General features: G+C 33.2%; 8 protein-coding genes and 1 non-coding gene across 9 annotated transcripts; 6 read left to right on the top strand and 3 right to left on the bottom strand.

Annotated features, from left to right (window-relative positions):
- Window positions 1-1,929: 1,929 nt before the first annotated feature.
- On the bottom strand, window positions 1,930-4,798 carry RecQ4 (RecQ4 helicase). Its single transcript, XM_025162683.2, has one exon. The coding sequence runs from the start codon at window positions 4,706-4,708 to the stop codon at window positions 2,150-2,152; it is 2,559 nt and encodes an 852-aa protein (XP_025018451.2). The 5' UTR covers window positions 4,709-4,798; the 3' UTR covers window positions 1,930-2,149.
- Window positions 4,799-4,931: 133 nt separating this feature from the next.
- On the top strand, window positions 4,932-8,223 carry DPCoAC (dephosphocoenzyme A carrier). The gene is made up of 5 exons (XM_015939647.3): window positions 4,932-5,195; window positions 5,833-6,037; window positions 6,563-6,879; window positions 7,073-7,341; window positions 7,430-8,223. Exons 2-5 carry the CDS (start codon window positions 5,975-5,977, stop codon window positions 7,735-7,737), a joined length of 957 nt encoding a protein of 318 aa, XP_015795133.1. The 5' UTR covers window positions 4,932-5,195; window positions 5,833-5,974; the 3' UTR covers window positions 7,738-8,223.
- A 1,488-nt stretch (window positions 8,224-9,711) lies between these two features.
- Window positions 9,712-10,465, bottom strand: LOC107371532 (PAT complex subunit Asterix). Its single transcript, XM_015939649.2, has 2 exons — window positions 10,297-10,465; window positions 9,712-10,218 (listed from the first exon to the last, which is right to left on the bottom strand). Exons 1-2 carry the CDS (start codon window positions 10,347-10,349, stop codon window positions 9,942-9,944), a joined length of 330 nt encoding a protein of 109 aa, XP_015795135.1. The 5' UTR covers window positions 10,350-10,465; the 3' UTR covers window positions 9,712-9,941.
- A 601-nt stretch (window positions 10,466-11,066) lies between these two features.
- Window positions 11,067-12,470, top strand: LOC107370920 (uncharacterized). The gene is made up of 2 exons (XM_015938877.3): window positions 11,067-11,914; window positions 12,056-12,470. Exons 1-2 carry the CDS (start codon window positions 11,299-11,301, stop codon window positions 12,232-12,234), a joined length of 795 nt encoding a protein of 264 aa, XP_015794363.2. The 5' UTR covers window positions 11,067-11,298; the 3' UTR covers window positions 12,235-12,470.
- Window positions 12,471-12,989: 519 nt separating this feature from the next.
- On the top strand, window positions 12,990-15,299 carry LOC107371735 (replication protein A 70 kDa DNA-binding subunit). Its single transcript, XM_015939886.3, has one exon. It carries the CDS (start codon window positions 13,284-13,286, stop codon window positions 15,123-15,125), a length of 1,842 nt encoding a protein of 613 aa, XP_015795372.2. The 5' UTR covers window positions 12,990-13,283; the 3' UTR covers window positions 15,126-15,299.
- Window positions 15,300-15,566: 267 nt separating this feature from the next.
- Window positions 15,567-18,613, top strand: LOC107371332 (dual specificity mitogen-activated protein kinase kinase 7). Its single transcript, XM_015939385.3, has 7 exons — window positions 15,567-16,366; window positions 16,516-16,629; window positions 17,058-17,321; window positions 17,391-17,570; window positions 17,666-17,880; window positions 17,947-17,992; window positions 18,149-18,613. The coding sequence occupies exons 1-7, from the start codon at window positions 16,016-16,018 to the stop codon at window positions 18,236-18,238; spliced, it is 1,260 nt and encodes a 419-aa protein (XP_015794871.1). The 5' UTR covers window positions 15,567-16,015; the 3' UTR covers window positions 18,239-18,613.
- Window positions 18,614-20,041: 1,428 nt separating this feature from the next.
- On the top strand, window positions 20,042-21,769 carry Cdk5 (Cyclin-dependent kinase 5). Its single transcript, XM_015939386.3, has 3 exons — window positions 20,042-20,506; window positions 20,646-21,102; window positions 21,167-21,769. Exons 1-3 carry the CDS (start codon window positions 20,313-20,315, stop codon window positions 21,407-21,409), a joined length of 894 nt encoding a protein of 297 aa, XP_015794872.1. The 5' UTR covers window positions 20,042-20,312; the 3' UTR covers window positions 21,410-21,769.
- A 73-nt stretch (window positions 21,770-21,842) lies between these two features.
- ND-23 (NADH dehydrogenase (ubiquinone) 23 kDa subunit) lies at window positions 21,843-22,957 on the bottom strand. The gene is made up of 2 exons (XM_015939387.3): window positions 22,811-22,957; window positions 21,843-22,707 (listed from the first exon to the last, which is right to left on the bottom strand). The coding sequence occupies exon 2, from the start codon at window positions 22,612-22,614 to the stop codon at window positions 21,958-21,960; it is 657 nt and encodes a 218-aa protein (XP_015794873.2). The 5' UTR covers window positions 22,615-22,707; window positions 22,811-22,957; the 3' UTR covers window positions 21,843-21,957.
- A 208-nt stretch (window positions 22,958-23,165) lies between these two features.
- On the top strand, window positions 23,166-23,237 carry TRNAM-CAU (transfer RNA methionine (anticodon CAU)). The gene has a single exon. It is a non-coding gene; the product is annotated as a tRNA-Met (tRNA).
- The last annotated feature ends 276 nt before the right edge of the window (window positions 23,238-23,513 follow it).

Raw genomic sequence — 23,513 nt, 5'->3', positions numbered from 1 at the left:
TATTTTGTCAGGAAACAATCAAGTAAAACTATTAATCCAGTTGATTGGAAACATCCGTTCCAGGTGAAAATGATTGAAACTGCTAATGAAAACAGATTTAACAAGAATTAAATTGTTATTCCCATGTGTGGATGAGTATTATTGTTGGTTAACTTAAACAATAACTTACATGATTTGGATGAGGAGAAACAATCATTTGTTTTAGGAGCCTTTTATTATTGAAAGGTAAAAGGCAAACTTTTTCGTTCATCGATGTTCAAGATCGTTTTTTTTTCATTGATAATACGGAATTATCATTAAAAGACTATTTTCTAGATGAAACCATGGTGTGGCGAATGGAAGAAAAGAGAAAGAAAGAAAAGAAAGATAAAGCAAACGTCATCATCTTCATAACTTTGCCTCTTTGTTGATCATCTCATTCACTGAGCTTCAAATTCGCAGTCGCATGATTCTAAATTCTTGAGTTAAAATTTACTCCATTACTATGTTATTTTATTAATAGATTTTGCTAATCAAATAAGTTTAAGCCATACTTACATCGCTGTAGTAAGAGTTAGATTTCTCTCTATTTATATCTGATCTCTATTTCAACAAAAACAGATTAACTGTAAATCTAATCAAGCAGCATTTAAACAAAAAAAGTTAACACTTTTTTATAACCAGAAAACGAGCGATCATTTCGCCTTAAAATCAAGTTTATTCAAAAACCTTTAGCTGAGGCAAAATTTCACTTCCACTTGTGATAAATAATTTTTTAACTTGGTGTAAAATTCAGAAAATGATTGATTTGAATAAATACATGGGTTCATTCATCAATCTATGGTTATGATGAAAAAATAAGTTACATTGAAAACAAGGAAAAATTATAACTTAATGGAATCGATGATAGAATGATTGAGGAATCGAGAATCAGGTCACAATATATCTGAAATCGTTTCCAGTTAAGTATTAATATTAATAACTAATTTATCACATTGAAAAATAACATAACCAGTTGATTTGAAACGACTACCATGAAAGTTTCCTTTTGTTTCACAGCAAACATCCTCAGAAGCTCAATACTTGTAAGAGATTGTTTTTAATATTGATAATAAGATGAATTCATTAGATTTAAACTTACTCGTTAATTCAACTTTTATAATATCTCCGGAAACTCCATTCGGAATTGGTTCCAATAATAATCCATTGAAGGATGTTGACTTCCAATTGAGAATCCAGCAAGATTTAAATTTTTATAAACAAGGAGTGATGAAACAAAATTTAATTACATTGATAACCACTGATTTAAATATGAAATTATGTTAATCCAAATGGATCCAAGGTTTAAAAATTGTAAGGTCATCAGTAATCCAAAATAGTGATACATACAAAGAAAACATTACAATAGTTGAGGAAGAAATGGTGAAGATCGAAATGGAATGAAAATGATACTGAATGGGATAAGATGAAAAATTAGACATAATGTAGGTCGTAGCGAATATTATGATGACAATTAGTTTCGTGTGCATGAAACTAACCCTGAATAGAAAGCAATGAAGAGTAAAGGTTATCCTAAACATTCGACTAGTGTTACTGTGACAGAAGAAGAGACATTTTGATCAATAAATGTAAATAATCAAAGATAAATAGATTCTGGTCTTTCAGGTAAAAGCTGAATAATTGTAATTGAAATACGATGAATTATTTCAGTTGTCTTGGTTTTACTGAATCTTCGCTCTTGATTTTGGATCAAAACTCCAATGTACGTATTTTTCTAGAATGCATTATTTCCTGATTGATAATATTGTAATGTATTTGAGATTTTAATGACATTATCTGAAACATTATTTTCATCGACACAATGATCACAATAAATTTTTTAATAAAACGACGAGCTCAATAGCTATCGAAATAATTGTTTTACACGAAAATGAATTTAATAGTGGATAATTGAATCAATAATTATAAACGTTTAATTTTTCAGAAATTATTATGATGCATATTTTACAAACTGATGTGGTTCTTAAAATGTTGGAATTTCCAACTTGGAAATTTTAACAAACTCAAGTGATTAAAAGTAAAGTAAAAACTTTAGTCCATTAAAAACGTTTGATAAAGAATTACATTTGAAAATAAAAAATTTGAGATTGTTAGATGATTTGAAATATTTTCATGAAATACGAGTGAGCTCCTCTTCAGCAATTTGTAACAATGTATAAAAATCAAGATTAACATGGGCTCTCCAAAATTGATAAACTTTTCCCCAAATTTCAGCCGGGAACCTAGGACTAGAGATACCTTGAAGGATTCGGGCAACTGCTCGTGGAGTCCAGTTATACTCTCCATGCATATTGATAAGATGTCTGATATCACGATGTATCTGGTCAATATCACAGGGCTCGGCAATTTGCCTTGAAATAATTTTGGATTGAAGATTTTTCGCATTTAAGACAGTCTTCAAGTTGAAAACACATTCACTTTCTTGGAATCCATGGGAGAAATATTTGTTCAACGTTTCTTTCAATTGATTGCTTTTCTTCAAGTCTATTTTATCAACACAGGTTGGCAATGAGAATTTGGTAAAAGTATCATAAATGTAGTCTAATCGGTTGATTTCAACTCTTTCTTGAGACGACACATAATTATACAGGAAATCGATGATTGCATCAAGCTCAGTCTGTTTCAAGTTACCGGGTGCCTTAACTTTTATGGATAATTTCGTTAACTCTATCCGAGCTTTACCACGAGTTTTTCGTCCATCAGGAAGCGTATTCCATTCTAAAGATCTAAGCTGTCGGCGAACCTCAGCTGATGGAAGACCCAGCATTGTAGCGATATCGATGAAATTGAATTCAAGCATGTTACTCTCCTCGGTTTTGTTTTTTCGTAACGCCATTGCAACAGCAACTGGAGGACATTTGCTAGCCATCTCTTTTAGACCAGCAAACCCATCAATATATGAAAGCAATTTACAATTTGAATAGCCTGAAGGTAATATGGTGACATTTTTCTCGGGGTAATTCAATTCAAGGAATGAAATTAACGTGAGAATGTTCTCTTCTTTCATATCCAAATCCATAGTCAGTTCATCAATAGGCAAGGCTACCTCATGTCCAGGGCATTGTATTTCTGAATTAGTCGCTGCCTTCTCCATGTTTTCATCTTCATTGTTCTCTTTTGACTTTTTATCATCTTCTTCGTCTTCGCTCTCATTCATATCATCGCCATTACCCAGAGTATCGCATTTACATTTCTTGAAGAGTTTACCAACTAATTTCTCGATACTTGAACGGTCGCAGCTATTGGAGAAAACGTATTTCTTTAATTCAAATAGGTCTTTGCATAATGGATCAAGAAATAGGTGACAGTAAGCCAAAGAATAATCTCGACCAGCTCGACCAATTTCTTGAACATAGCTTTCAAAGCTCTTTGGTAAGTTATAATGAATGATAGCTCGCACGTTCGATTTATTGATACCCATACCAAAGGCAATTGTAGCCACAACAACACGAACTTTACCAGTGATAAAAAATTTTTGTACGCGATTCTTTTCATCAGGAGGCAATCCTGCATGATAAGGTCTGGCATCCCAAGTAAGTGATTTATTATCTGATTTACAGTCTTGCATACTAGTTCGGATAAATGATGCTAATCGAACTGTATCGTCTCGTCGGGTGCAATAGACAATTATTGACTCCAAGTTCCGCATTTTTTTACTTTTCAATAGTTCAATCAGAGCGTTATCTTTATCCGTATCACGCGATACAGACAAAATAAGATTCTGAGGAATCTTGGTGATACCTATTATATCATTTCTTGTGATTCCTAAATTCTTTGTGATTTGCAGGCAGGTATCGTAAGTTGCAGTCGCTGTCAGGGCTAGAAATGTTTTAATATTGAGTTTCTCTTTCAAAACCCTATACAGCTGAAGATAGGACGGGCGAAAATTGTGTGACCATTCGGAAAGACAATGTGCTTCGTCGATACAGGTAAAAGCAATCAGCGGTAAAGTAGCAAGTTCATGGAAATTTGACCCTCCAACAATATATTCAGGACTGATGAACAATACCTGAGCATATCCTTTTCTTAAAAGATTCAAATTGTTCTCCTTTTTGTCAGACTTGAGTCCACTATGAAGGCAAACTGCTGTCATTGGTTTGGGTAAATTAACCAATTGATCTTCCATCAAAGAAATAAGAGGTGACACAACTAGTGTAATGTACTTTTTGCGTTTCCATAAAATATAAGCTGGCAGTTGATAACACAAAGATTTCCCGGATCCAGTGCTTGAAATAAGTAAAGTTGATTGACCTTGTAAAATTCTCTTAATCGTTTCACGTTGATTTGGCCTGAATTGCGCGAACCCAAATTCATCCAGAGCTTCATCTATTAGCGGTTTATAGTCTCCGTCTTCGGGTAAAATTGGTGTAACTGTTGGTAAAGTCAGAGTTTGCAGATCAAGATCATCATCGAGAAGAGCATCCAATTCAGCTGAGTCATCGAGCGCATCACTGGCAAAAGTTTCCTTGATCTGATCTTTATTGGGACAAGCATTAGCCCAATGCCCTTCTTCACCACAGACGAAACATGTACTGGATCTACCTTTATACTTTGCTTTCCAGGCTTTCCTCTTGAAATTCCTCACATTGGTTTTTTTAAATCCTCTGGAACAGAACACCTTTTTCTTCAGATTGATCTTTCGAAAGTTTTCTGAGCCGGTCTTTCCCATGACTGAAAAAACTAATTAAAATTATAAAAATATAAATTTAAAAGCAACACAGAGTTAAAAGAAGAGGAATCAACAATTTAAACAAAAAAAGGTTTTGACTAACCATTACTTCCCGCCAGATTGACATTACATATTGAAAGTTGTTGTTCCCTAGCAACGCTAACAAATTTGTTCAACAAAATTTTATGAACTCACTGTTGGTCTTTTATCAACATTATTTGTTTGGTTATATCTGGATGTGCTTAAGATCTTTTAATGTGACTTAATTAATCTATATTTTTGTGTTGTTTTGTTATATATGTGACTTTTAAATATTAAACAAAAAGCGCAATATTCCAGGTTATTTCCCTATCACTAATTTAGGGAAAGGTTGCATTAGTCTGATAATCAGCATTAAAGATGCATTATTCATCCAATCGATTTAAACTACAGAAATGATTTTTGCAGATATTCCTGTTTACTAAATCAAACTTTAAACTATTCACGGGTAAGTTCATCTTTTTACATTTCTAGGCTCTTTCTACGAGAAGTAGATTAGTTGTTTCCTGTATCCATGTTACCTTTTTTTTATGAAGTAAAGATTTATTAGCTGAGCTTGAAGGTCGATGTTTAATTCCATTAAAAGTGCAAAGATTCCATGGTGAGGTATCTAAATATATTTCAGATTGAAACATCTTCCCTTAGCTTGCAAAATTCCAGAAAATAATTATCAACTCGTTATGCTTAATCCAAATATTAGACAAGTTCAATAAAGTTGAAAGAGAGTAGTGGATAAATTGTTAACAAAATGCTTCTGTTTAAAGTGTTAATCTCCATCAAATAACTGCTATCAATGGTTACTCAATTATTCAAGATATTGAGAATATGATTGTCATTTTTGTTTCGTTGCTTTATTGGTCAATGCTATAAATGAACCTTTCAAGTTGTTTACTAACACTATTTTAAACATTACATGTAACTTGTTTTTTCTTTGCTCTCTTTTCTTCTATGCAAATAATCTTTGTTAAATTCAATGTCTCTCTGTTTAATCGAAGACGGTTGTAATATTTAAGCTTATGTCCAACTTGACTCAATCCAGAAATTAATTGAAATATTTCTAATAACTTTTCTGTACTTTTTTACAGCCATAAAAATCAATCATATTGTTTCGATAACAATTCAGTGCAGCTGTTCTTACTCTCTTGTTAAGAGAAAGCAAGAGACTTGACTAGCTCAACCAGAGTTTACTTTTCTCATGTGATTAGCCATAAAAGACTGATCTAAATTATGCAAGAGCGCCATTCTACCGTTGATCAATTGAGTCCACAAACACCACTCGGAGCTAAAAAGGTTAGTTCATCGTCCTAAAACCGTAATATTCCTATTTTTAACACAGTTATGATAATTAGAGCTTTTCATTTTCTATGCATTTTGTATACTTTTTATTTATGAAGATAAACCGAAGAAAAGTCCATTAATTATCAATGGAAAAATTTTCAACAAAATTGGTTAAAAAATGGTTTCATACCTTTTATCAGAGCAAATTAAGGTTGATAAAATTGACAAAAGAAAGGAAAAAGAAAGGGAAAAGATTATGTAAAGTCATAAAATCTTTTGATTAAAAATATGACTGCATAGAAAATGGAAAGCCCTGATGATAATACACAATGTGATAGTTGATTTTATCAGTTGTTTCGTCAGATAGTCTTCCTCCAAGAACATCAGCAACTTAACTTGTTTACATGTTTTTATAAAAAAAAATCTTTTCAAGGTTCAACTATTTCACATGTTTAATCGTAAATCAACATTCGAAGATATCCATGAATATTCCAATGATATTTAAACCTAATGTATATATATTTTTAACTATTACAGATGAGTGGACAAGGCGAAATATCTAATGCATCAAAGGTTGTTACTTCATTGATTGCTGGTGCAGTAGCTGGTGGTTTAGCCAAAACAATAATAGCTCCACTTGACAGGACAAAAATTAATTTTCAAATTAAAAATATACCATTTAGCTTCTATGAAGCGTACAAATTTATTGTGATATCTTATAAAGAGTCTGGATTCACAAGTCTATGGAGAGGCAATTCAGCCACCATGGCTCGTGTATTGCCATACGCTGCCATTCAATATTCATCGCATGAACAATTTAAAAGGTTACTAAGTGTTGAAACCAATGAAGATAAGTAAGTACAAATAATTAATCCAATAGCAACTGATTTCTAACTAATTTGATTTCAAAATTCAGATACTCTGATGCTCACATTTTTTGTAATCTTCATCTTCATGATTCTGGAAATAAATTAGTTAGACTCAAAGCTCATATGATAAAGAAATCAATATTTTTCAATCAAATGTTAACTAATTTTATCTTTTCAGGAGGAAACATCCAATCAGGAGTTATGTTGCTGGATCTCTAGCAGGGGTTGTTTCGACCTCATTAACTTATCCACTTGATTTAGCCAGAGCTCGAATGGCTGTAACTCATCGAGAGAAATATAATTCACTTGGTGCCGTTTTCCGTAAAACAATAAAACGAGAAGGTCCCGGGGCTGTATACAAAGGGTACTTACCAACAATATTAGGAGTTATTCCTTACGCTGGAACGAGTTTTTTCACTTACGAAACTCTTAAAAGATTACATCATGGTAAGTGATAATAAATAATTGTATCAAGTGATAAGATAATATGAGTTTATAATGACATGAATACTGATGATTTATTTATTCAATTCAGAGCACTTTGGACCATTAGATCCCAATCCATTGGAAAGACTAGTGTTTGGTGCAATAGCAGGCTTATTTGGTCAATCAGCATCCTATCCATTGGATATTGTGAGAAGACGAATGCAAACACAACAAGGATCCATGACAATTACTGGAGTCCTTAAGAAGGTGCTTGTTGAAGAAGGAATCATCCATGGATTGTACAAAGGATTGAGCTTAAATTGGATAAAAGGTCCTATTGCAGTTGGAGTTAGCTTTACAACATTTGACTTGGTTAGCAAATTTTTAAGAAATCTATCTTTTTTTACCGATTTCTGAGCTATTTATTAATCTTCAATAATTTGGGAGAAAGCAGTGAAATTAATAAACAGTTGGATCATTGGACTTATTCTTGAAACTGCTTGAAATTGTGTTCAATGAAAATTCAACTCTCAGACATCATCATCAACGCCTTTCTTATGTCTTTCTGTCACATTTCATAATGTAAAGATTAATTCGATGAAACTCAATTTTATGTGTTTGCAATTTGTTGCCAATCGAATTTCAATTAATTGTTACTGTATACTTTATTTTCTTTGCTAAATATTATATCTTATAATTGACGATCTATCAAAATTTTGTTGAAATTAATGTAATTTTTGTATTTAATTTTCAACTTGTTTTCCCTGCACACAAAATAACCCACTTGTGTAATTTAAAAATGATTCAACAGAAGTTTCTCAAAAGATAAATAATTGAAAAGTTAAAGGTTAAATAGGTCATTGTGTTTGATTGATAAAAACACATAATCCAATTTTAATATAATTATTTCTTCCTTCATGTTTAATTATCTACCAAGAATTGATTGTTTGGATTCCCCATTTTCTCCTTGACAGATTATTTTTTCAGAACAACTCATTATTCGTGTGATCTCTGATCAGACAGCAAGTCAGATAAGAAAGAATTAGCAAAACCGATAAATGGTGTAACGTGAATGATGCTTATTAAATAATTGATAAAGATCGAAATGGTCAAAATGATTTGACTGAAGGTCTTGATGATTATCATCCTAACCTTGACCGTGTTTAGGTGAGATGATTTTTACATCGCTCACGTTACATCTTTTACCAATAGACATACTTTCATGGATACCTGAAGTTTGTGCTTCATTAGCCCTTCTTAATCTTTTAATATTTTTAATCGATCGACTCAAATATCTACTCAATACAATAATTCGTGATGTTCGATGGAGTCGAAATATAATTCGAAGCTATGGACCGTACACTTTAATGCAAACACAATGGTTTAAGCTACAAGTTCCTCAGGTATTTAAAAGGATTGTCTAATTGTGAAAGTGTCATTTTATGTCACAAAATCAACTCTTTAAGAGAAGCAACTCGAGAACAATTGGAAAGTCTTGATGATATTTGTCCCATTTGTTTCCAAGACTTCTCAGAATTAATAACTGCTAGGATAACTCGATGTAATCATTATTTCCATGAACTTTGTCTCCGTAAATGGCTTTATGTTCAGGATGTATGTCCACTTTGCCATAAGACTCTCTACGGACCAAATGAAAACAATCCATCAGAGCAACCACATCAAAATACAGATATACATGAAGTACTGTAAGTCATGAACAAACCAGTCCATCATCAGTAGATCAGTCAAATGAGCAAACCCCTGTGGCGGCTGATCAACGCGAAAAATCTTAATTTCTAGTGGCTAATTATCTTTCATCATTTCATCCAGCCCATTGATGTTGGCTTTATCAAACGAAAGATAACTCATTCAGTTATGATTAGAAAAGATATGCCAGCTGAATTATTGCCATTCATCCAGAGAAATTCAATCACTTTATATTTCATGTTGAAATAATTGTTATTCTTCTCCTCTTGTTACTTTGTTTTCAACTTGATGACCCTTTATCTTCAAGCTGAAACTAAGTTGCTCTCTTTCTTCTTTACCTTTTGTTTAATTTCTTCCTCAAAGATTTTCTCACATCAAATTCGTTATTCATTCTTACGAATAACCAGAATCACTTTTTTGTCAATAAACTATAATCTTAATCATGATGAATTTTGAACACTTTGACTCCTCTCTTGCAGAATTTTTTTCCCAATTTGAAGGCTTCACTGTCTCAATCAGAAATCAATAGTTCTGAATTTTGGTTTAGCTAGAAAAAACAAAAATTGTAAAACATTCAGCTCAAGCTAAGCTACCGTTTCTGAATAATGAAATCTTTAGTATACAGAATAGATTGAAAAATAATTCATCATGAACTTCAGTTCCTAATTTCAAAGAAGAGACATATCAGTCGTTAGAAAACCTTTTATATCAAGTGGGCAAATTTCACATGAGTTCAACTCGGATAATAGTTGGCATATTATATTAATACGTTATAAAAGTAGTTACATATTGATAAATTGAAATGTATTGCGGAAATCTAAGGTAGTAATACCTGAAACAAATATGTAGTTGCAAAACCGAGACATGGTGAATTCAAACTAACGGATCCAAGGATGAATAATAAAATTCATTTATCACATGAACGGTAACGTCATTGGCTGTGAATTTTGAACATAGGACATAACAACAGCCGAAATTGATAACATGAAGCTGCTCAAGATTTGTTTAGTGTCATCATTAACTCGTGAATTAGCAAAACTTATGCTTGAACAGAATAACGCAATCCAGGAGCACCATTTCAATTTCATCATTAAACCAAACATGCTGAAAATCATACTTAATACATTCATACAATCTGGCGTTGGATCTTCTCCTCCATTATTCAATGGACTATGGATACTGGGTTTATATCTGCATATAGAGGAGAAATTCAAAAATTAATATTGAGCATTGAAGATAAACAGCTGAGAATAGATAGAAATAACTTACTTTACAATTTTATCAGGTCGTCTAGGATCATTGCTTATTACTGTAGAAGACATTGCAATTCGAATATTAGTAACTGATTGTAAAACTAATCAAGGAATAATTTAATAATGATTGAAAATAAATAGCTTTAAAATTATAATTAAATCCACATCAATTAACTTGTTTCATGAAGACTTCAAGTTGTGACAAGACTGGGAGTTACCAAGGCTTGAAACGTAGGTAACCAATGAAAATTGGACGCGCAATTTGAATTTTTCAGATTTGAGTTCAATTCATGTAAAATTCATGTAAGTGGCAAATTGTTTATCCCAATAAACTTTATTCTAATTACCAAAAGATGAAATGCATTAAGTTTTGTAATCTAATAGATGTTTATGGATTTTCCTTCTAGAATGTGTTCAAGAAGATGAAACAAACTGTTGGAATGATTGGAAACGGATCATCGAAAAACGGTAAAGAAAGTTTGAACTAATTTATGAATAAAAAACTATTGGGTTGTACAAGATCAAGCATATTTCGGAATGTAATCAAATCAATAGCCTGTTATAAATGAGACTCACGAATGAAATTGTGAAGGTAAAGAAAAAAAGAGTTTTCTCACAGCTAGTTACATATGAACAATTAGTCGAGGAATCAGCGCCAATCAATCCTAATTTCACTTAATTTCTCAATGACCATCAAAAGATTGAGGTGATTGTGATTTTTTTGAAATGAATATGGTGCGCATCCGACAGAAACGAACATTTTAGAGCATAATTAACGATAAATAAAAAAAACAAAACAAAGGTTAGCCAAAAAGAAGCAGACAATGAGAATGACTGTAATGTAAGAGAAGACGCGAAACAATTGAAAAAATGACAATCAAATTGTAACCATGTGACCTGGATGGATTATACAATTAGTAAAACAACAAGTGTTATGTTAAGTGACCTGGATGGCGATACCAATAAAATGCGTCTACAATCAGTGTTGGAGTACTAGTTGAGAAAACAGTTGAGATAGATGAGCATGAGGTTTACATTAGCAGTTTGTTGCATTTTGAATCTACACCTAACAAGCTACAAGGTTTCTGCTGGTTATAGTGATGCTGTCTTAAATGGCCCTTTACCGAAGATAGAAGGTGATTTCGGTGATGAAGGTGATGGTTCCAGTGGATCAAGTAAGGACAAGAAACGTGATTTTGGTGATGGTTCCAATGGACAGTATTCAACGTCTTCACACAACACCTATGGAGGCTCAAGTAACCACCGAGATGTACAGGAAAAAGAGAATCGTCTGGCTCATCAGAAAAGATCCAAGTTAGCTGGAGGTGAAGGACAGGTGGTGTTTGGTCGCAAAAGACATGGACGTTATGAATTTGAGGATGGTGAAAGGTATGAAGAGTCTGGAGAAACTGGAAATGGCCGGGAACGAGCTTGGTATTTTGGTAAGCAGGATAGACCCAGTAAAGGTAATGATGACGCTGAAGATGATGGTGATCATTACTCTTCAAGTAACCAAGATAGTCGGGAACATCAGCGACACCAGATTAATGATTATGCTCATCGGCGTAGGAAAAATTATACCCAACTTCAGAGGAGCAAAAAAGCAATAGGAAATTCTAGAGTCAACATTGGTGGTAAGTAAAGTGATACATTTTACACTTTCTTGGTCATCACCAAATGATCATCTTTATATTAAGAATTATTCAAGTTTATGACTTGAGAATTTTCATTTACAATTTCAATTTCAACTAATGTTTATTTCTTTTTCTTTTGAGACATGAGTCGCTTCCGAAAGATCCATAAGAAACATTTTGGTGGCGGTGAAGAGGAACATGAATCAGAAGTTAAAAGGCCTGAGAAGAGCAGATTCAGCCAAAAGCATCAAAACAATGGAAGAGTAAAAAAATTGAAACTCGAAAATGATGATGAATCGTACGATGATCAAGAAGATTAATATTACTCGTTCAGCAAACCATCATTTACAAGATAATTTTATTTAATCTAAAATGAATCATTTTTAGTCTATTTAAATTTCCATTACTGAAAAAATGAGCAAAAATTCGGATGAATACAAACAAACGGGTTTTTATATTTATATTTGTAAAAAATAGTATCTGATAATTTATTAATTTGTAAATTATTATGCCTTTGAAGTCTCTTAATAAAGAAAAATAAAATTAACGAAAATAATCTACTCTTTTCAAGTTTTCTTCAATGTTAGGTTTCAAAGTTTCTCATACCTATCAATAAGTCTTTAAGTATCATTGTGAATAGTAGTCTTACGGCAATTAATAGTCCATTCAAATTCCTGCAATGTTTTTCATCAGAAGAAAATCAATTTAAAACAACCAATCTTTTACGTAGCTAAAAAGAGTCATTACTCTCAGTAACGTATATTCCTAGTTTGATCTGAATGAAGTTCAAGATCAAAAGCTAAATCTATTGATCAAGATGAGTTTTAAATCAATTTTATCTCAAAAGATTGTTGATTAATTATGGTTTAGGTTTGTTCAGACTACAGGCAAATTAGATAGATAAATATAAAAGCTCATGCAGTTTTAGATTCGGTTTCCGTAGGTACCATTCATATTCCATATCATTCAATATAAGATAAGTTATTAATAGCTGAATATTTACAATGATAGTTTATTACGCCATGTGATTCGCGCAATATTCTTTTTGGGCGGAGATAAGCCTCAAAGTACGCGCTCAAATGTCTGAGTGAGTATAAAGACTCTTCGCCTTATTGTTGGATTTCATCATTTTCTTTTAGTTGCAATTTCACTTTTAGTTCATTTGATTAATTTTGAATAATTTTTTCTTTAACCTATTTGATAGTTAAACAAGTAACTACCTCAATTGGTTAAATATAGTGATTACTTGAATTGTCACTTTATCCATTTCTTTGTGACGATCAGTTTTCCTTTTTTCTCTACTGTTATTTTACCTTTCTCACCTCAATAACATTATCTTTTCTTTTTCTTTGTGTTTTTGTTTTCAACTATGACTGTCCCCAGATTATCTGAAGGTGCTCTTGAGCGAATTTTATCTGGCAGTGCAACTGAGCGCCCAACTGTTCAGATTTTGGCTCAAAAAAATGTATCCGCTGATAATGTCCAAAGGTACCGGTTCTTACTTTCAGATGGTAAATATTCTTATCAATGTTGTATCATGATTGGACCTTTAATTCAAAGAGTTGAAGCTGGTGAGTTTGAAAGATACACTGTCATCAGATTAAACAAATATTTATGTAATCAAGCCGGTGGAACTAAGAAGGTCATCATTCTAACTGAACCTGAGGTCGTAGTCCCTGGAGCTAGTATTGGTCGTAAAATTGGTAACCCAACGCCGTTCGAAGGCTCCTCAAATGATACAAGCATTTCTTCTACTTTGTCTACTGGTGTCCATTCTGTTTCATCCACATCAGATGCTTCAACAAATGGTGGATTCAAAGGTGGTTTTAAATCAGGAGCAGCTATTGCTAAACCTTATAATGGCTCCAAGCAAGCTGATCATAGTATGAGTGATTACTCGATTAAAGAAGAGCAAATCTGTCCTATTTCTCAGATTAGTCCTTATCAAAACAAGTGGGCTATCCGTGGACGAGTCACCAATAAAAGTGCTCTCAAAAGTTGGAATAATGCCAAAGGCGAAGGCACATTGTTTTCTTTCAATTTAGCTGATGAATCTGGGGAGATAAGAATAACCGCATTCCGTACAGAATGCGATAAATATTTTGAAATGGTACAATTGGGCAAAGTTTACACTTTGTCAAAAGCCACCGTTAAACAGGCCAACAAGAAATGGACTGATGTTGAGCATGAGTATGAATTGACTCTACATACCGATAGTATCTTAGAGCCCGCTGATGATTATGATACGAGCTGTCCACAAATCAACTTCCATTTCGTTAAAATTGGGCAACTTGAATCAGTCCCCGCCAACTCAGTAGTTGATATTGTTGGTGTTTGTAGAGACCCTGGTGAGGTAGCTACCATTATGTCTAAAAATTCGGGCAAAGAATTGAAAAAAAGAGATATTTCTCTGGTTGATGATTCAGAGACTGAAATCCGCCTTACCATATGGAACACTGATGCTGAAAATTTCAGTGCTAATACTGGGTCTGTTGTTGTCGCCAAGAAAGCTCGTTTAACCGATTATGCTGGAAAGAGCTTGTCAACCATTGGATCAACTCTTATTCAAGTCGATCCTGATCTACCTGAAGCGCAAGAACTTCGTGGATGGTTTCAGCGTCGTGGAGCTAACATTGAACCAAATCTATTATCTGTCAAGTCAGGTGCCGGTGATTTGAGCTCAGGAGAGAGCCAATATTTGAATTCAATTTCTAAAGAAAATGTCATATCGGCCATCAACGCTACCCTCGTTACTACCTGTAAAGCAACTGTTACACAAACTGGAAAAGCCCAGATTTATATGGCCTGCCCTGATGGATGTAAAAAGAAATTGATCGAAATGAATAATGGGTTTTATAAATGTGATAAATGTAATAAGGATGTTATGCAAGGCGATCATCGAATGATCTTGAACTTTTGCATTTCTGATTCCACTAATTCTGTTTGGGTAACAGCTTTCCACGAAGAAGCTGAAAAACTCATAGGAAAGAATGCTAAAGACTTAGCTGATATGAAAGATCAGAACGAGGAAGAATTTGAGGAAACTATTGGCTCTTTGAATTTCAAAACTTTCCAATTCCGTCTCCGAACCAAAATGGATAATTTCAAAGAGGAAACCCGAACACGATGTAACCTGATATCAGTGGCTCCGATCAATTTGATCGATTACGCCAAAAAACTTCTCAAAGAGATTAATGAAATGATTGTTTAAATTCACACTGTGAGTCAAAATGCAAGCCTAATATTTTCCCAAGTTTAACTTCAGATTACAAATAATATTTTCATTTCTTATTATTCATTATAATTTCATTTGTTGATAACTGACGTCCTAATATCCTCTCTTATTATATACAATAAATAAAATTACCAAACTGTTTATGCTAAATTGATTATAATTTTTTCTAGTTATGGCTTATATTCTTGAAGTGACTTCAAATTCCCCCTCATGACAATTTAAATATTCAAAAAAATTAAATAAATCGTTTGTTTTAATACAAATGAGCAGAGTTAAACCGTTTGAAAGACAACCTTTAAGCTGTTTAGTTTTGGAAAATGTCAATTGAGGTTTAAAAGGCGCGCAAAACCAGTGAGTCTTTCTCACTGTTTCACTCACAAAATTGCCTTTCATTTGGTATCTTGTTTTGTTTTGGTTGATGCTAGAAATCTCGATTGGATGTAAAATAAACCAATTTACCTGTCTCATCTCATATTAAGTTATTTAAATAATTAGTTTTCTTTTTAATTCAGTGGACTGATTTTTCCAACTTTAATAAGTCAGTTAGTGCGCCATTATAACTAAATTGTGATTCTTTAATCAACCCAATCATTTCAACAAGTGTTACATTGAACGAGACTGAAAAAGATTGAACCTCAACATTGAAACCTTGTCTTCTCTCTCTCCTTTCTTTATCACTCTCTTTATTTCCATCCCCTAATTCATCTCATTTCTCTCTCATTCTTTTTTATTTTTTTCAATTATTTCTCTCTATTCATCATCCATTTCATTCTCCCCTGTCTCCTACATTCTCTCCCTGTGCTCTACCTTCATAGTGTTTTCTCATTTGTGTTAAATAATACATTTATATACATAAATACATAAAAATGCAATCGCTTAAATCAGTCTCTCAGAAATTAATGAGATTAGATTTACAAGTAAGAAAAGAAAATGAGTGCCATAGACTTGAAAATGATACTTATATGGCTGCTCACTGTTTAAGTCCTCGACCTCGGCCTCGGGCCTTACCAATTGACTCCAATTATTTTGGTGCTAATGGTAGAGCCTCAGGTAGAACCAGCTCACCGTCAGGTAGACCAATGAAACAGCCTAAACCTCTTCTGTTCACAAGTGATCCTTCCACTCCGTTGAACATTTCTGCTTCATCTGGATCCGAAAATAAACCAAATTTAAGTGATAGATTCACAAGAAATTGTACTCTCCAAGTTAATGGAAAGGTAAGTGTCAAAGTGTTGGTGTTCATCTTTTACTCCTAATCAGTATATGAGCATAGATAGCTCACAACTAAAGAGAATCATTCTTCTCTTGCTCAATTACTTCACTAAATTAAATACTAAATGATTTTGTTTTTTTCTCGTTTCCCTAGACATACAAATGTGAAATGGAGGACCTGGAATTTATCTGTGATCTTGGTTTTGGCTCTTGTGGCCAAGTTACCGAAATGAAACACAAAGAATCAGGAATAACCGTCGCAGTCAAAGTAAGTTGGTAGCAAATGATAGAGCATATTTCTTTCTATCAGTTTTCTAGCTACTCTTGTTTACAACTCTCAATCAGGTTGATTATTAGAGAAGATATTTAAGGCATTCAACTTCAACGTAGCTAGTGAGATAGAAGAGGTGATAATTCGTTCAACATTGGAGTAAATTGATCCCGGTCCCTTATTCAGTCGAACTATTTTATTAAATAATTTTATTATTATAAATGCAGATTTCGATTTTGCTTTATAACGCTGTTTTCTTTAGTCCCATCAACATCACTCACATATCTTTCGCACTTACCAAACTAGAGTATTAACTATTAACACTTTTATTCTTGATAAGCACTCTAATCAATGTTTGATAACAACATTTCAATCATTTTTCCATTCCTAATTTTTTACTAAATTTTTCTTTCTACCTTTTACAGCAAATGCGACGAAGCGGCAATGATGAAGAGACAAAGCGTATAGCTATGGATTTAGATGTTCTTTTAAAATGTTCATCATGTAAATATATTGTCCAGTGCTATGGTTATTTGATATGCAACTCAGAAGTTTGGATTTGTATGGAGAGAATGACTACCTGTTTTGAAAAGCTTCTCAAGAAGTTGAACCCCCAGACTAATGAAACAAATTCTAAGAAAAAGAAAAAGGGTATTCCACAAGATGTTCTGGGTAAAGTTGCTGTAGCCGTAAGTTGAATAGATTATTATTGATATATCAACGGTTGGTTTCATTTTTTTCTATTTCTTCTCCAAAAGACTGTTAAGGCCTTGGATTATTTGAAAGAGAAACATGATGTAATTCATCGTGACGTTAAGCCCTCCAATATTTTGATAAACATGAAAGGAGAAGTCAAATTATGTGACTTTGGTATCAGTGGCAAACTGGTAAACTCTAAGGCTAGAACGAGACAAGCCGGTTGCGCAGCGTATATGGCGGTGAGTATTGAAAAATCAATATATACTATATATCAATTGATTAGCTAAATTTAGACATGAATTATAAACTGTCATTTCGTTCTTGTTCCTTAAAGCCTGAAAGAATTGAGCCTCCAGAACCATCTTACGATGTAAGAGCCGATATTTGGAGTCTTGGTATAACTTTATTAGAGCTTGCAACTGGGGAAAATCCATATCCAGGATGCCAAACTGATTTTGAAGTACTCACCAAAGTAATGACTGCTCCACCACCCAGATTACCCGAGGATGGTGATTTTATGCCACAATTACGACAATTTATTAACTCATGGTAATTATCCGGTATTTTCAGTTAAAGACATTTTAATATTAATTTTACTTTGCTATTTTTTTACAGTTTGATTAAAAACTTCAAAGAAAGGCCAAAATATAAGGAGTTATTGGTAAGTAACATGATTTGATTTCTATTCTTATTGTTATTTGAATCTATAGTAGATATTTTCCAATAGAAAAGATGCAACAAAATTACGAACTTTCCTTACGTCATTACCTTTTCAAATTCTCGCATGAAATAATTCACATTTTTCTTCTCTTCTCAGGCTAGCGATTATATAAAATATTTCGATGAAAAAGAGGTTAATATCACGCCGTGGTTGGAATCTGTCTACGAGGAAGATAACAAAAAATGATTTTTGGCTTGGACAAATTCATCATCTTCATTGACACTCATCACCATCAGCATCAGTATCAACAAAAATAACAACCTTTTTTGGGCTCCTTTATTTGTCGATCTAGAAACCACAAAAAAAACAAACCGTGAAAAGCAACTGTGTAAAAAGGAAAACATTAGACAAGAAGATCATGTAAAAGTGGATCTTTAAAGCAAATCCTTTAAGATTTACGAAATGGTGATACAAGTTGAGTTATTATTTATGTAATAAATTGTTTACTTCGACTGTGAACCATCGTAAGATAATGCTTCCTTAGTTCGGCCAAAAGAATAATGTTAATATTAATTATAATAATTATGACAATATTAATAATATTAAAGCAATTAAACACTATCTATTATTGAAATCAAGTTTATATCGATAAAATCGGACGAGTGTGTGATAAAAATAAACACAAAATGACTGAAATTTTTCAAGTTAAATTTACAGTGTTTTAGGGGAATGACAATTGCTCTTGAAAAATGTAACAAATTGAAAAAATAATATTGGATAGCGCCTGCTTTACATCGGTGAACCATCATAATTCCAAGACCTCATATGATCAGGATCAGGTGAACCCTGTCCAGGACCGGGTGTTGGTCCAGGCCTGGGACCTCTAAAGGCACGTCCAGGATTACCACCAGGACCGAATGGGTCGAAACGTGCACCCGGAGGTGGTGGATGAACCATACCGGAAGGCGGTGGTCTGAAATTATGAGGTCCACCAGGAACGTTTGGTATAGTGAAATGTCGAGGATCATTTGGATCAAAAATCATCCCAGTTCCAGCTTCACCAGCAAATGGATCGAGATCAGCTCGTCCTATATTCAGAATTGGCGTCCCTTCGGGTAAATTTTGTGGATTTTGGGATTCTCGCAAATCTTGAGACTCGCGATCAGGACGATCAGGCACATCAGGCTTTTTTGGTCCGCCTTTTTTCGATTTCTTATCCATGTTGAAGTTTATGGCAAATCACAAAATTAAAAATGCAGTAAATTGCTACTTTAAATATTATCGTAACTTGGATAACACAAATAACAAGAAAAGCCTTTTAACATTAAGGATTAGAGAAGCAGCCAGTCGAATATATCGGCTTATCTGTCACTGTTTTAAAAGCTAAGCTGAAGCAATTTTCACCGACTCAGTCGGCTCGAAATCCGGTCAAAATTCCTGTACAAGTGCCTAGACAATTCCAGTCGAGAACAATCGTAAGTGTAGTTATCCAAGGATCCTGATAAGGCAAACTGACTTTTTCCTTTTCGAGCTTATCTTTGCTTAGTTATCTTGAAGAAAAAGACGGTGTTCATGAATGAATATTTCTAAAAGTGATTCAATTTCTGAGTCATATTGCTATAAAACACAATTATTTGCTGATACACAAGTGGTTATACACAACTTTTGAGATTTTAGCGAATATCAGCTAATTCTGTTAAGCATCCGCCATTCGTCATTCGTTTGGCTGGCTACGGTCTATGAAAGGATGATTTTCAACAATTGGATTGTTTAAAAGCAACTTGCCACTTTAAAGTGGTTAATTAGATATTTTTGAATACTGCCATCTAACAAGTATTAATATTAAACTTAAAACAATTAATCGAGTTTCAAGTGGACATAAAATAAAGATATTATAATGTTCAGCCGATTTCCTAAATTGTGTAAAATTATCAGGAATCATGAGAAAGAGCAAATGAAGAGAATGAGAGAGAAAGAGAAGCATTAGTAAGAGAGACTAGAAAATGCTCAAAAGAATTGTCTTTCATCTTTATACATATTCTACTCTGTCAATAAAATATTTCTAAACATTGAAAAATCAACTTGCCTTTTCATTACATTCTATCTTTATCAGTAAATCCATTAATAAATTAAATCAATTTGCATATATTTTCAATAAACAGTGTTACCCCAAATTATATCAATATTTACTTTTAAAGTATAGTAATATCGGTAGATTATAATTTTTTATAGTCAAGTGTCTCCTTCCTATCATTGTTTTGTTTTGTCTGTTATTGTTTCAATTTCATTTTGACATTATTACTGTTCATTGCTACCATTGATGCAGAAGTACGAGAAATTGGAAAAAATTGGTGAAGGTACCTATGGAACCGTATTCAAAGGTAAAAATCGTGAAACCCAGGAGATTGTTGCCTTAAAACGGGTTAGATTAGATGATGATGATGAAGGTGTCCCAAGCTCAGCACTTCGTGAGATATGCTTACTCAAGGAGCTTCGACATCGTAATATTGTGAGGTAAGTCTATAAAGCCCAATCATTCAGTTACATCATTAATTTTAATAACCTGTTATGTCATGCTTGTTAACTGATTGATTGTCAATCATCCAGTTGCTAAGCAAATATATTTATAATGGCAAAATATCTCTTTTTACAGATTATGTGATGTGCTTCATAGTGAAAAAAAGTTGACCCTCGTCTTTGAACATTGTGACCAAGATTTGAAAAAATATTTCGATAGTCTCAATGGAGAAATTGACCCTGACGTGGTTAAATCATTTTTCTATCAACTTCTTCGAGGCCTGGAATTTTGTCACAAGAACAATGTCCTTCACAGAGACTTGAAACCTCAAAATTTGTTAATCAATAAAAACGGTGAACTTAAGTTAGCTGATTTTGGCTTAGCTCGGGCTTTTGGTATTCCAGTAAGATGTTACTCAGCTGAGGTAGTTACTCTTTGGTATCGTCCCCCTGATGTCCTTTTTGGAGCCAAATTATATACAACCTCTATCGATATGTGGTCAGCAGGCTGTATTTTTGCTGAATTGGCTAATGCTGGACGGCCTTTATTTCCTGGTTCAGATGTGGAAGATCAGCTGAAAAGAATATTTAAGGTAATATTATTATAGTTCATGATCTATAAGATTAATAATTCTAATATCATATTATCTTTATTAGCTTCTTGGTACTCCAACAGAAGAAACTTGGCCCGGTGTTGCTACTCTTCCAGACTATAAACCATTCCCAATGTATCATCCAACCACCAGCTTTTCATCGGTTGTTCCAAAGCTGAATTCTAAGGGTCGTGATTTACTACAAAAATTATTAGTTTGTAATCCATCTCATCGTTTATCCGCTGAGGAAGCAATGTCTCATGCTTTTTTCAATGACCTGAGTCCTGCGATTAAAAATTTAGCTTAAACCCAGACTCCTTTACACATCTTCACACCCGGTCTTGAATTCTGGTGTCACTCATAATCGAAATAAGTCAATCACCAATTATAAATGAAATTATGTACATCACAACTCAAAGAGTCATACCACATTCTGTATTGTAAACTTTATAAAGAATTTCATTACCAGTTACTGAAATTAGCTCAATAATATTAATTCAATCAGCTTAATTCAAACCAAATTGATGATACTCAATCCAAATGTGCCAAAGCAATCCACGCATTTTCTCATGGCAATTAATATCACTATCACTTTTACCGTAATTTTTTGTATGTAATCCATAATCAATTCGGTGGTCGAAATAAAGACAATAATTTTCAGATTCAATATTGTCAAAACTAAATATCTTTTCTAACACCATGATGAATATTAATGAAGTGAGATAGATCTCAATATAAGATAGATCTGATAATCAATTTTATTGGAACCCTATGGTTATTTAACATATTGATATGAACTAATAATCTTAATCATTTCGTTTGAAATTTCTTTACAATTATAACACTTTTATAGAATTATCTGTATAAATGATCAGCTTGAATGTTTGCTGCAATCTCAGGTTCCCATTGATCACCATTGTTCAATAATTTTTCCTTGTTGTACAATAATTCTTCATGGGTTTCCGTAGCATACTCAAAGTTAGGACCTTCTACAATCGCATCGACCGGGCAAGCTTCTTGACAAAAACCACAATAAATACATTTAGTCATATCTATGTCATAACGAGTTGTTCGCCGACTACCATCAGGTCTCTCCTCAGCTTCAATAGTGATTGCTTGGGCTGGACAAATTGCTTCACATAATTTACAGGCAATACACCTTTCTTCACCAGAAGGATACCTCCTTAATGCATGTTCACCCCTGAATCTAGGGCTAAGAGGACCTTTTTCAAAAGGATAATTTATAGTACACGATTCTCTGAAAAATGCACCAAGTAAAGTGAACCCAGCTGATATAAAATCTCCAAGCATAGTACGAGTTCCTTCGGATCTGAATTTATCCTCCCAAAATGGTTGATCGACATCATGAACGTACTTATAATTCATCAAGGGATTAGTTGTAGTGAGCTTACGAGAGGAAACATCCGACATAGGATTTACCATTCCAACTGAAGACATCAGCCCATTACGGAAAGGTAACAAAATTGAAGGTCGAGTGACTGTGGTTAACATCCTGAATTTATTTTAATCGGTTTCCCAACAACTATCAGCCACAATAGCCAAGATTGCACCTTAGATAATAAAGTTCAGTAACCAAAAAATCAACTGATTGGAAACCAAAAAAAGAGGCAAGCTTAATTATAAACAAAACAATCACAAGATTTTCCAAACAACGCAAATGTAAACACAAACTGTACAGTTGACTTACCGGGACCATATACTAATTTAACTCAGTCTTTGAACACCAAAATACAGACCAATTTATCAATTTAATTCAATAAATTATTCGATTAAGTCAAATTAAACGATCAAATAAATTCTATTAACGACACACAAGTCACCAATAAATCAACCAAGCCAAAGATAATGACCAATGACAAATCAAGGGCAAAAGAAAAAATAATTTAATTTTACCAAAAATACACAACAAATAAAAAGCATTCAGACTCAAAGATTAATTAAAATAGTTCTAAGCCCCTTAATTGCTCTTCAAAATTCAATTTAATTATTTTAATGTTAGTCCAACGTTTAAATAACAAAATATAGCTTTCCTAAGTATTAGAAGCAGAGTGGCGCAGCGGAAGCGTGCTGGGCCCATAACCCAGAGGTCCGTGGATCGAAACCACGCTCTGCTAACTAAACCTTTTGGTCTAATTTACTCATACACACTTTATTATTTACTTAATTACTATTTAATTAAATTTTTCGGACATTTTGGACAATCGACTATCATAATAGACACTCATTGACTTGAGTTAATTTTTGTAAAACTAATTATTCGCATAAATACGCTTTTCTAAGCTTTACTTTTAAATCTAGATTTACGTTTATTTTTGATAGCAAATGTCATTAATATCGATATTTTTTGCTTCCATGTTAATTGACATTGAATTTATTTCAATTGAGAGCAA

Source organism: Tetranychus urticae, chromosome 3 (genome assembly GCF_039701765.1).
Source record: "Tetranychus urticae isolate SD_2017Ah chromosome 3, NJAU_TeUrti_SD_1.0, whole genome shotgun sequence".
In the NCBI taxonomy this organism is placed as follows: domain Eukaryota; kingdom Metazoa; phylum Arthropoda; class Arachnida; order Trombidiformes; family Tetranychidae; genus Tetranychus; species Tetranychus urticae.
Note: the sequence above shows the minus strand (reverse complement) of the source record. Positions and strands in the feature narration are given on the sequence as shown.

Coding starts and splice junctions, on each gene's coding strand:
- ND-23 (XM_015939387.3), bottom strand. CDS start 22,614: ATGTTAACCACAGTCACTCGACCTTCAATTTTGTTACCTTTCCGTAAT.
- LOC107371532 (XM_015939649.2), bottom strand. CDS start 10,349: ATGTCTTCTACAGTAATAAGCAATGATCCTAGACGACCTGATAAAATT. Junction 10,219..10,296: donor CGACCTGATAAAATTGTAAA/GTAAGTTATTTC, acceptor CTCTATATGCAG/ATATAAACCCAGTATCCATA.
- DPCoAC (XM_015939647.3), top strand. CDS start 5,975: ATGCAAGAGCGCCATTCTACCGTTGATCAATTGAGTCCACAAACACCA. Junction 6,880..7,072: donor GTTGAAACCAATGAAGATAA/GTAAGTACAAAT, acceptor TTATCTTTTCAG/GAGGAAACATCCAATCAGGA. Junction 7,342..7,429: donor TCTTAAAAGATTACATCATG/GTAAGTGATAAT, acceptor TATTCAATTCAG/AGCACTTTGGACCATTAGAT.
- Cdk5 (XM_015939386.3), top strand. CDS start 20,313: ATGCAGAAGTACGAGAAATTGGAAAAAATTGGTGAAGGTACCTATGGA. Junction 20,507..20,645: donor CGACATCGTAATATTGTGAG/GTAAGTCTATAA, acceptor CTCTTTTTACAG/ATTATGTGATGTGCTTCATA. Junction 21,103..21,166: donor AGCTGAAAAGAATATTTAAG/GTAATATTATTA, acceptor TATCTTTATTAG/CTTCTTGGTACTCCAACAGA.
- RecQ4 (XM_025162683.2), bottom strand. CDS start 4,708: ATGGGAAAGACCGGCTCAGAAAACTTTCGAAAGATCAATCTGAAGAAA.
- LOC107370920 (XM_015938877.3), top strand. CDS start 11,299: ATGAGCATGAGGTTTACATTAGCAGTTTGTTGCATTTTGAATCTACAC. Junction 11,915..12,055: donor TTCTAGAGTCAACATTGGTG/GTAAGTAAAGTG, acceptor TTTTCTTTTGAG/ACATGAGTCGCTTCCGAAAG.
- LOC107371332 (XM_015939385.3), top strand. CDS start 16,016: ATGCAATCGCTTAAATCAGTCTCTCAGAAATTAATGAGATTAGATTTA. Junction 17,571..17,665: donor GTTGCGCAGCGTATATGGCG/GTGAGTATTGAA, acceptor TGTTCCTTAAAG/CCTGAAAGAATTGAGCCTCC. Junction 17,993..18,148: donor CAAAATATAAGGAGTTATTG/GTAAGTAACATG, acceptor TTCTCTTCTCAG/GCTAGCGATTATATAAAATA.
- LOC107371735 (XM_015939886.3), top strand. CDS start 13,284: ATGACTGTCCCCAGATTATCTGAAGGTGCTCTTGAGCGAATTTTATCT.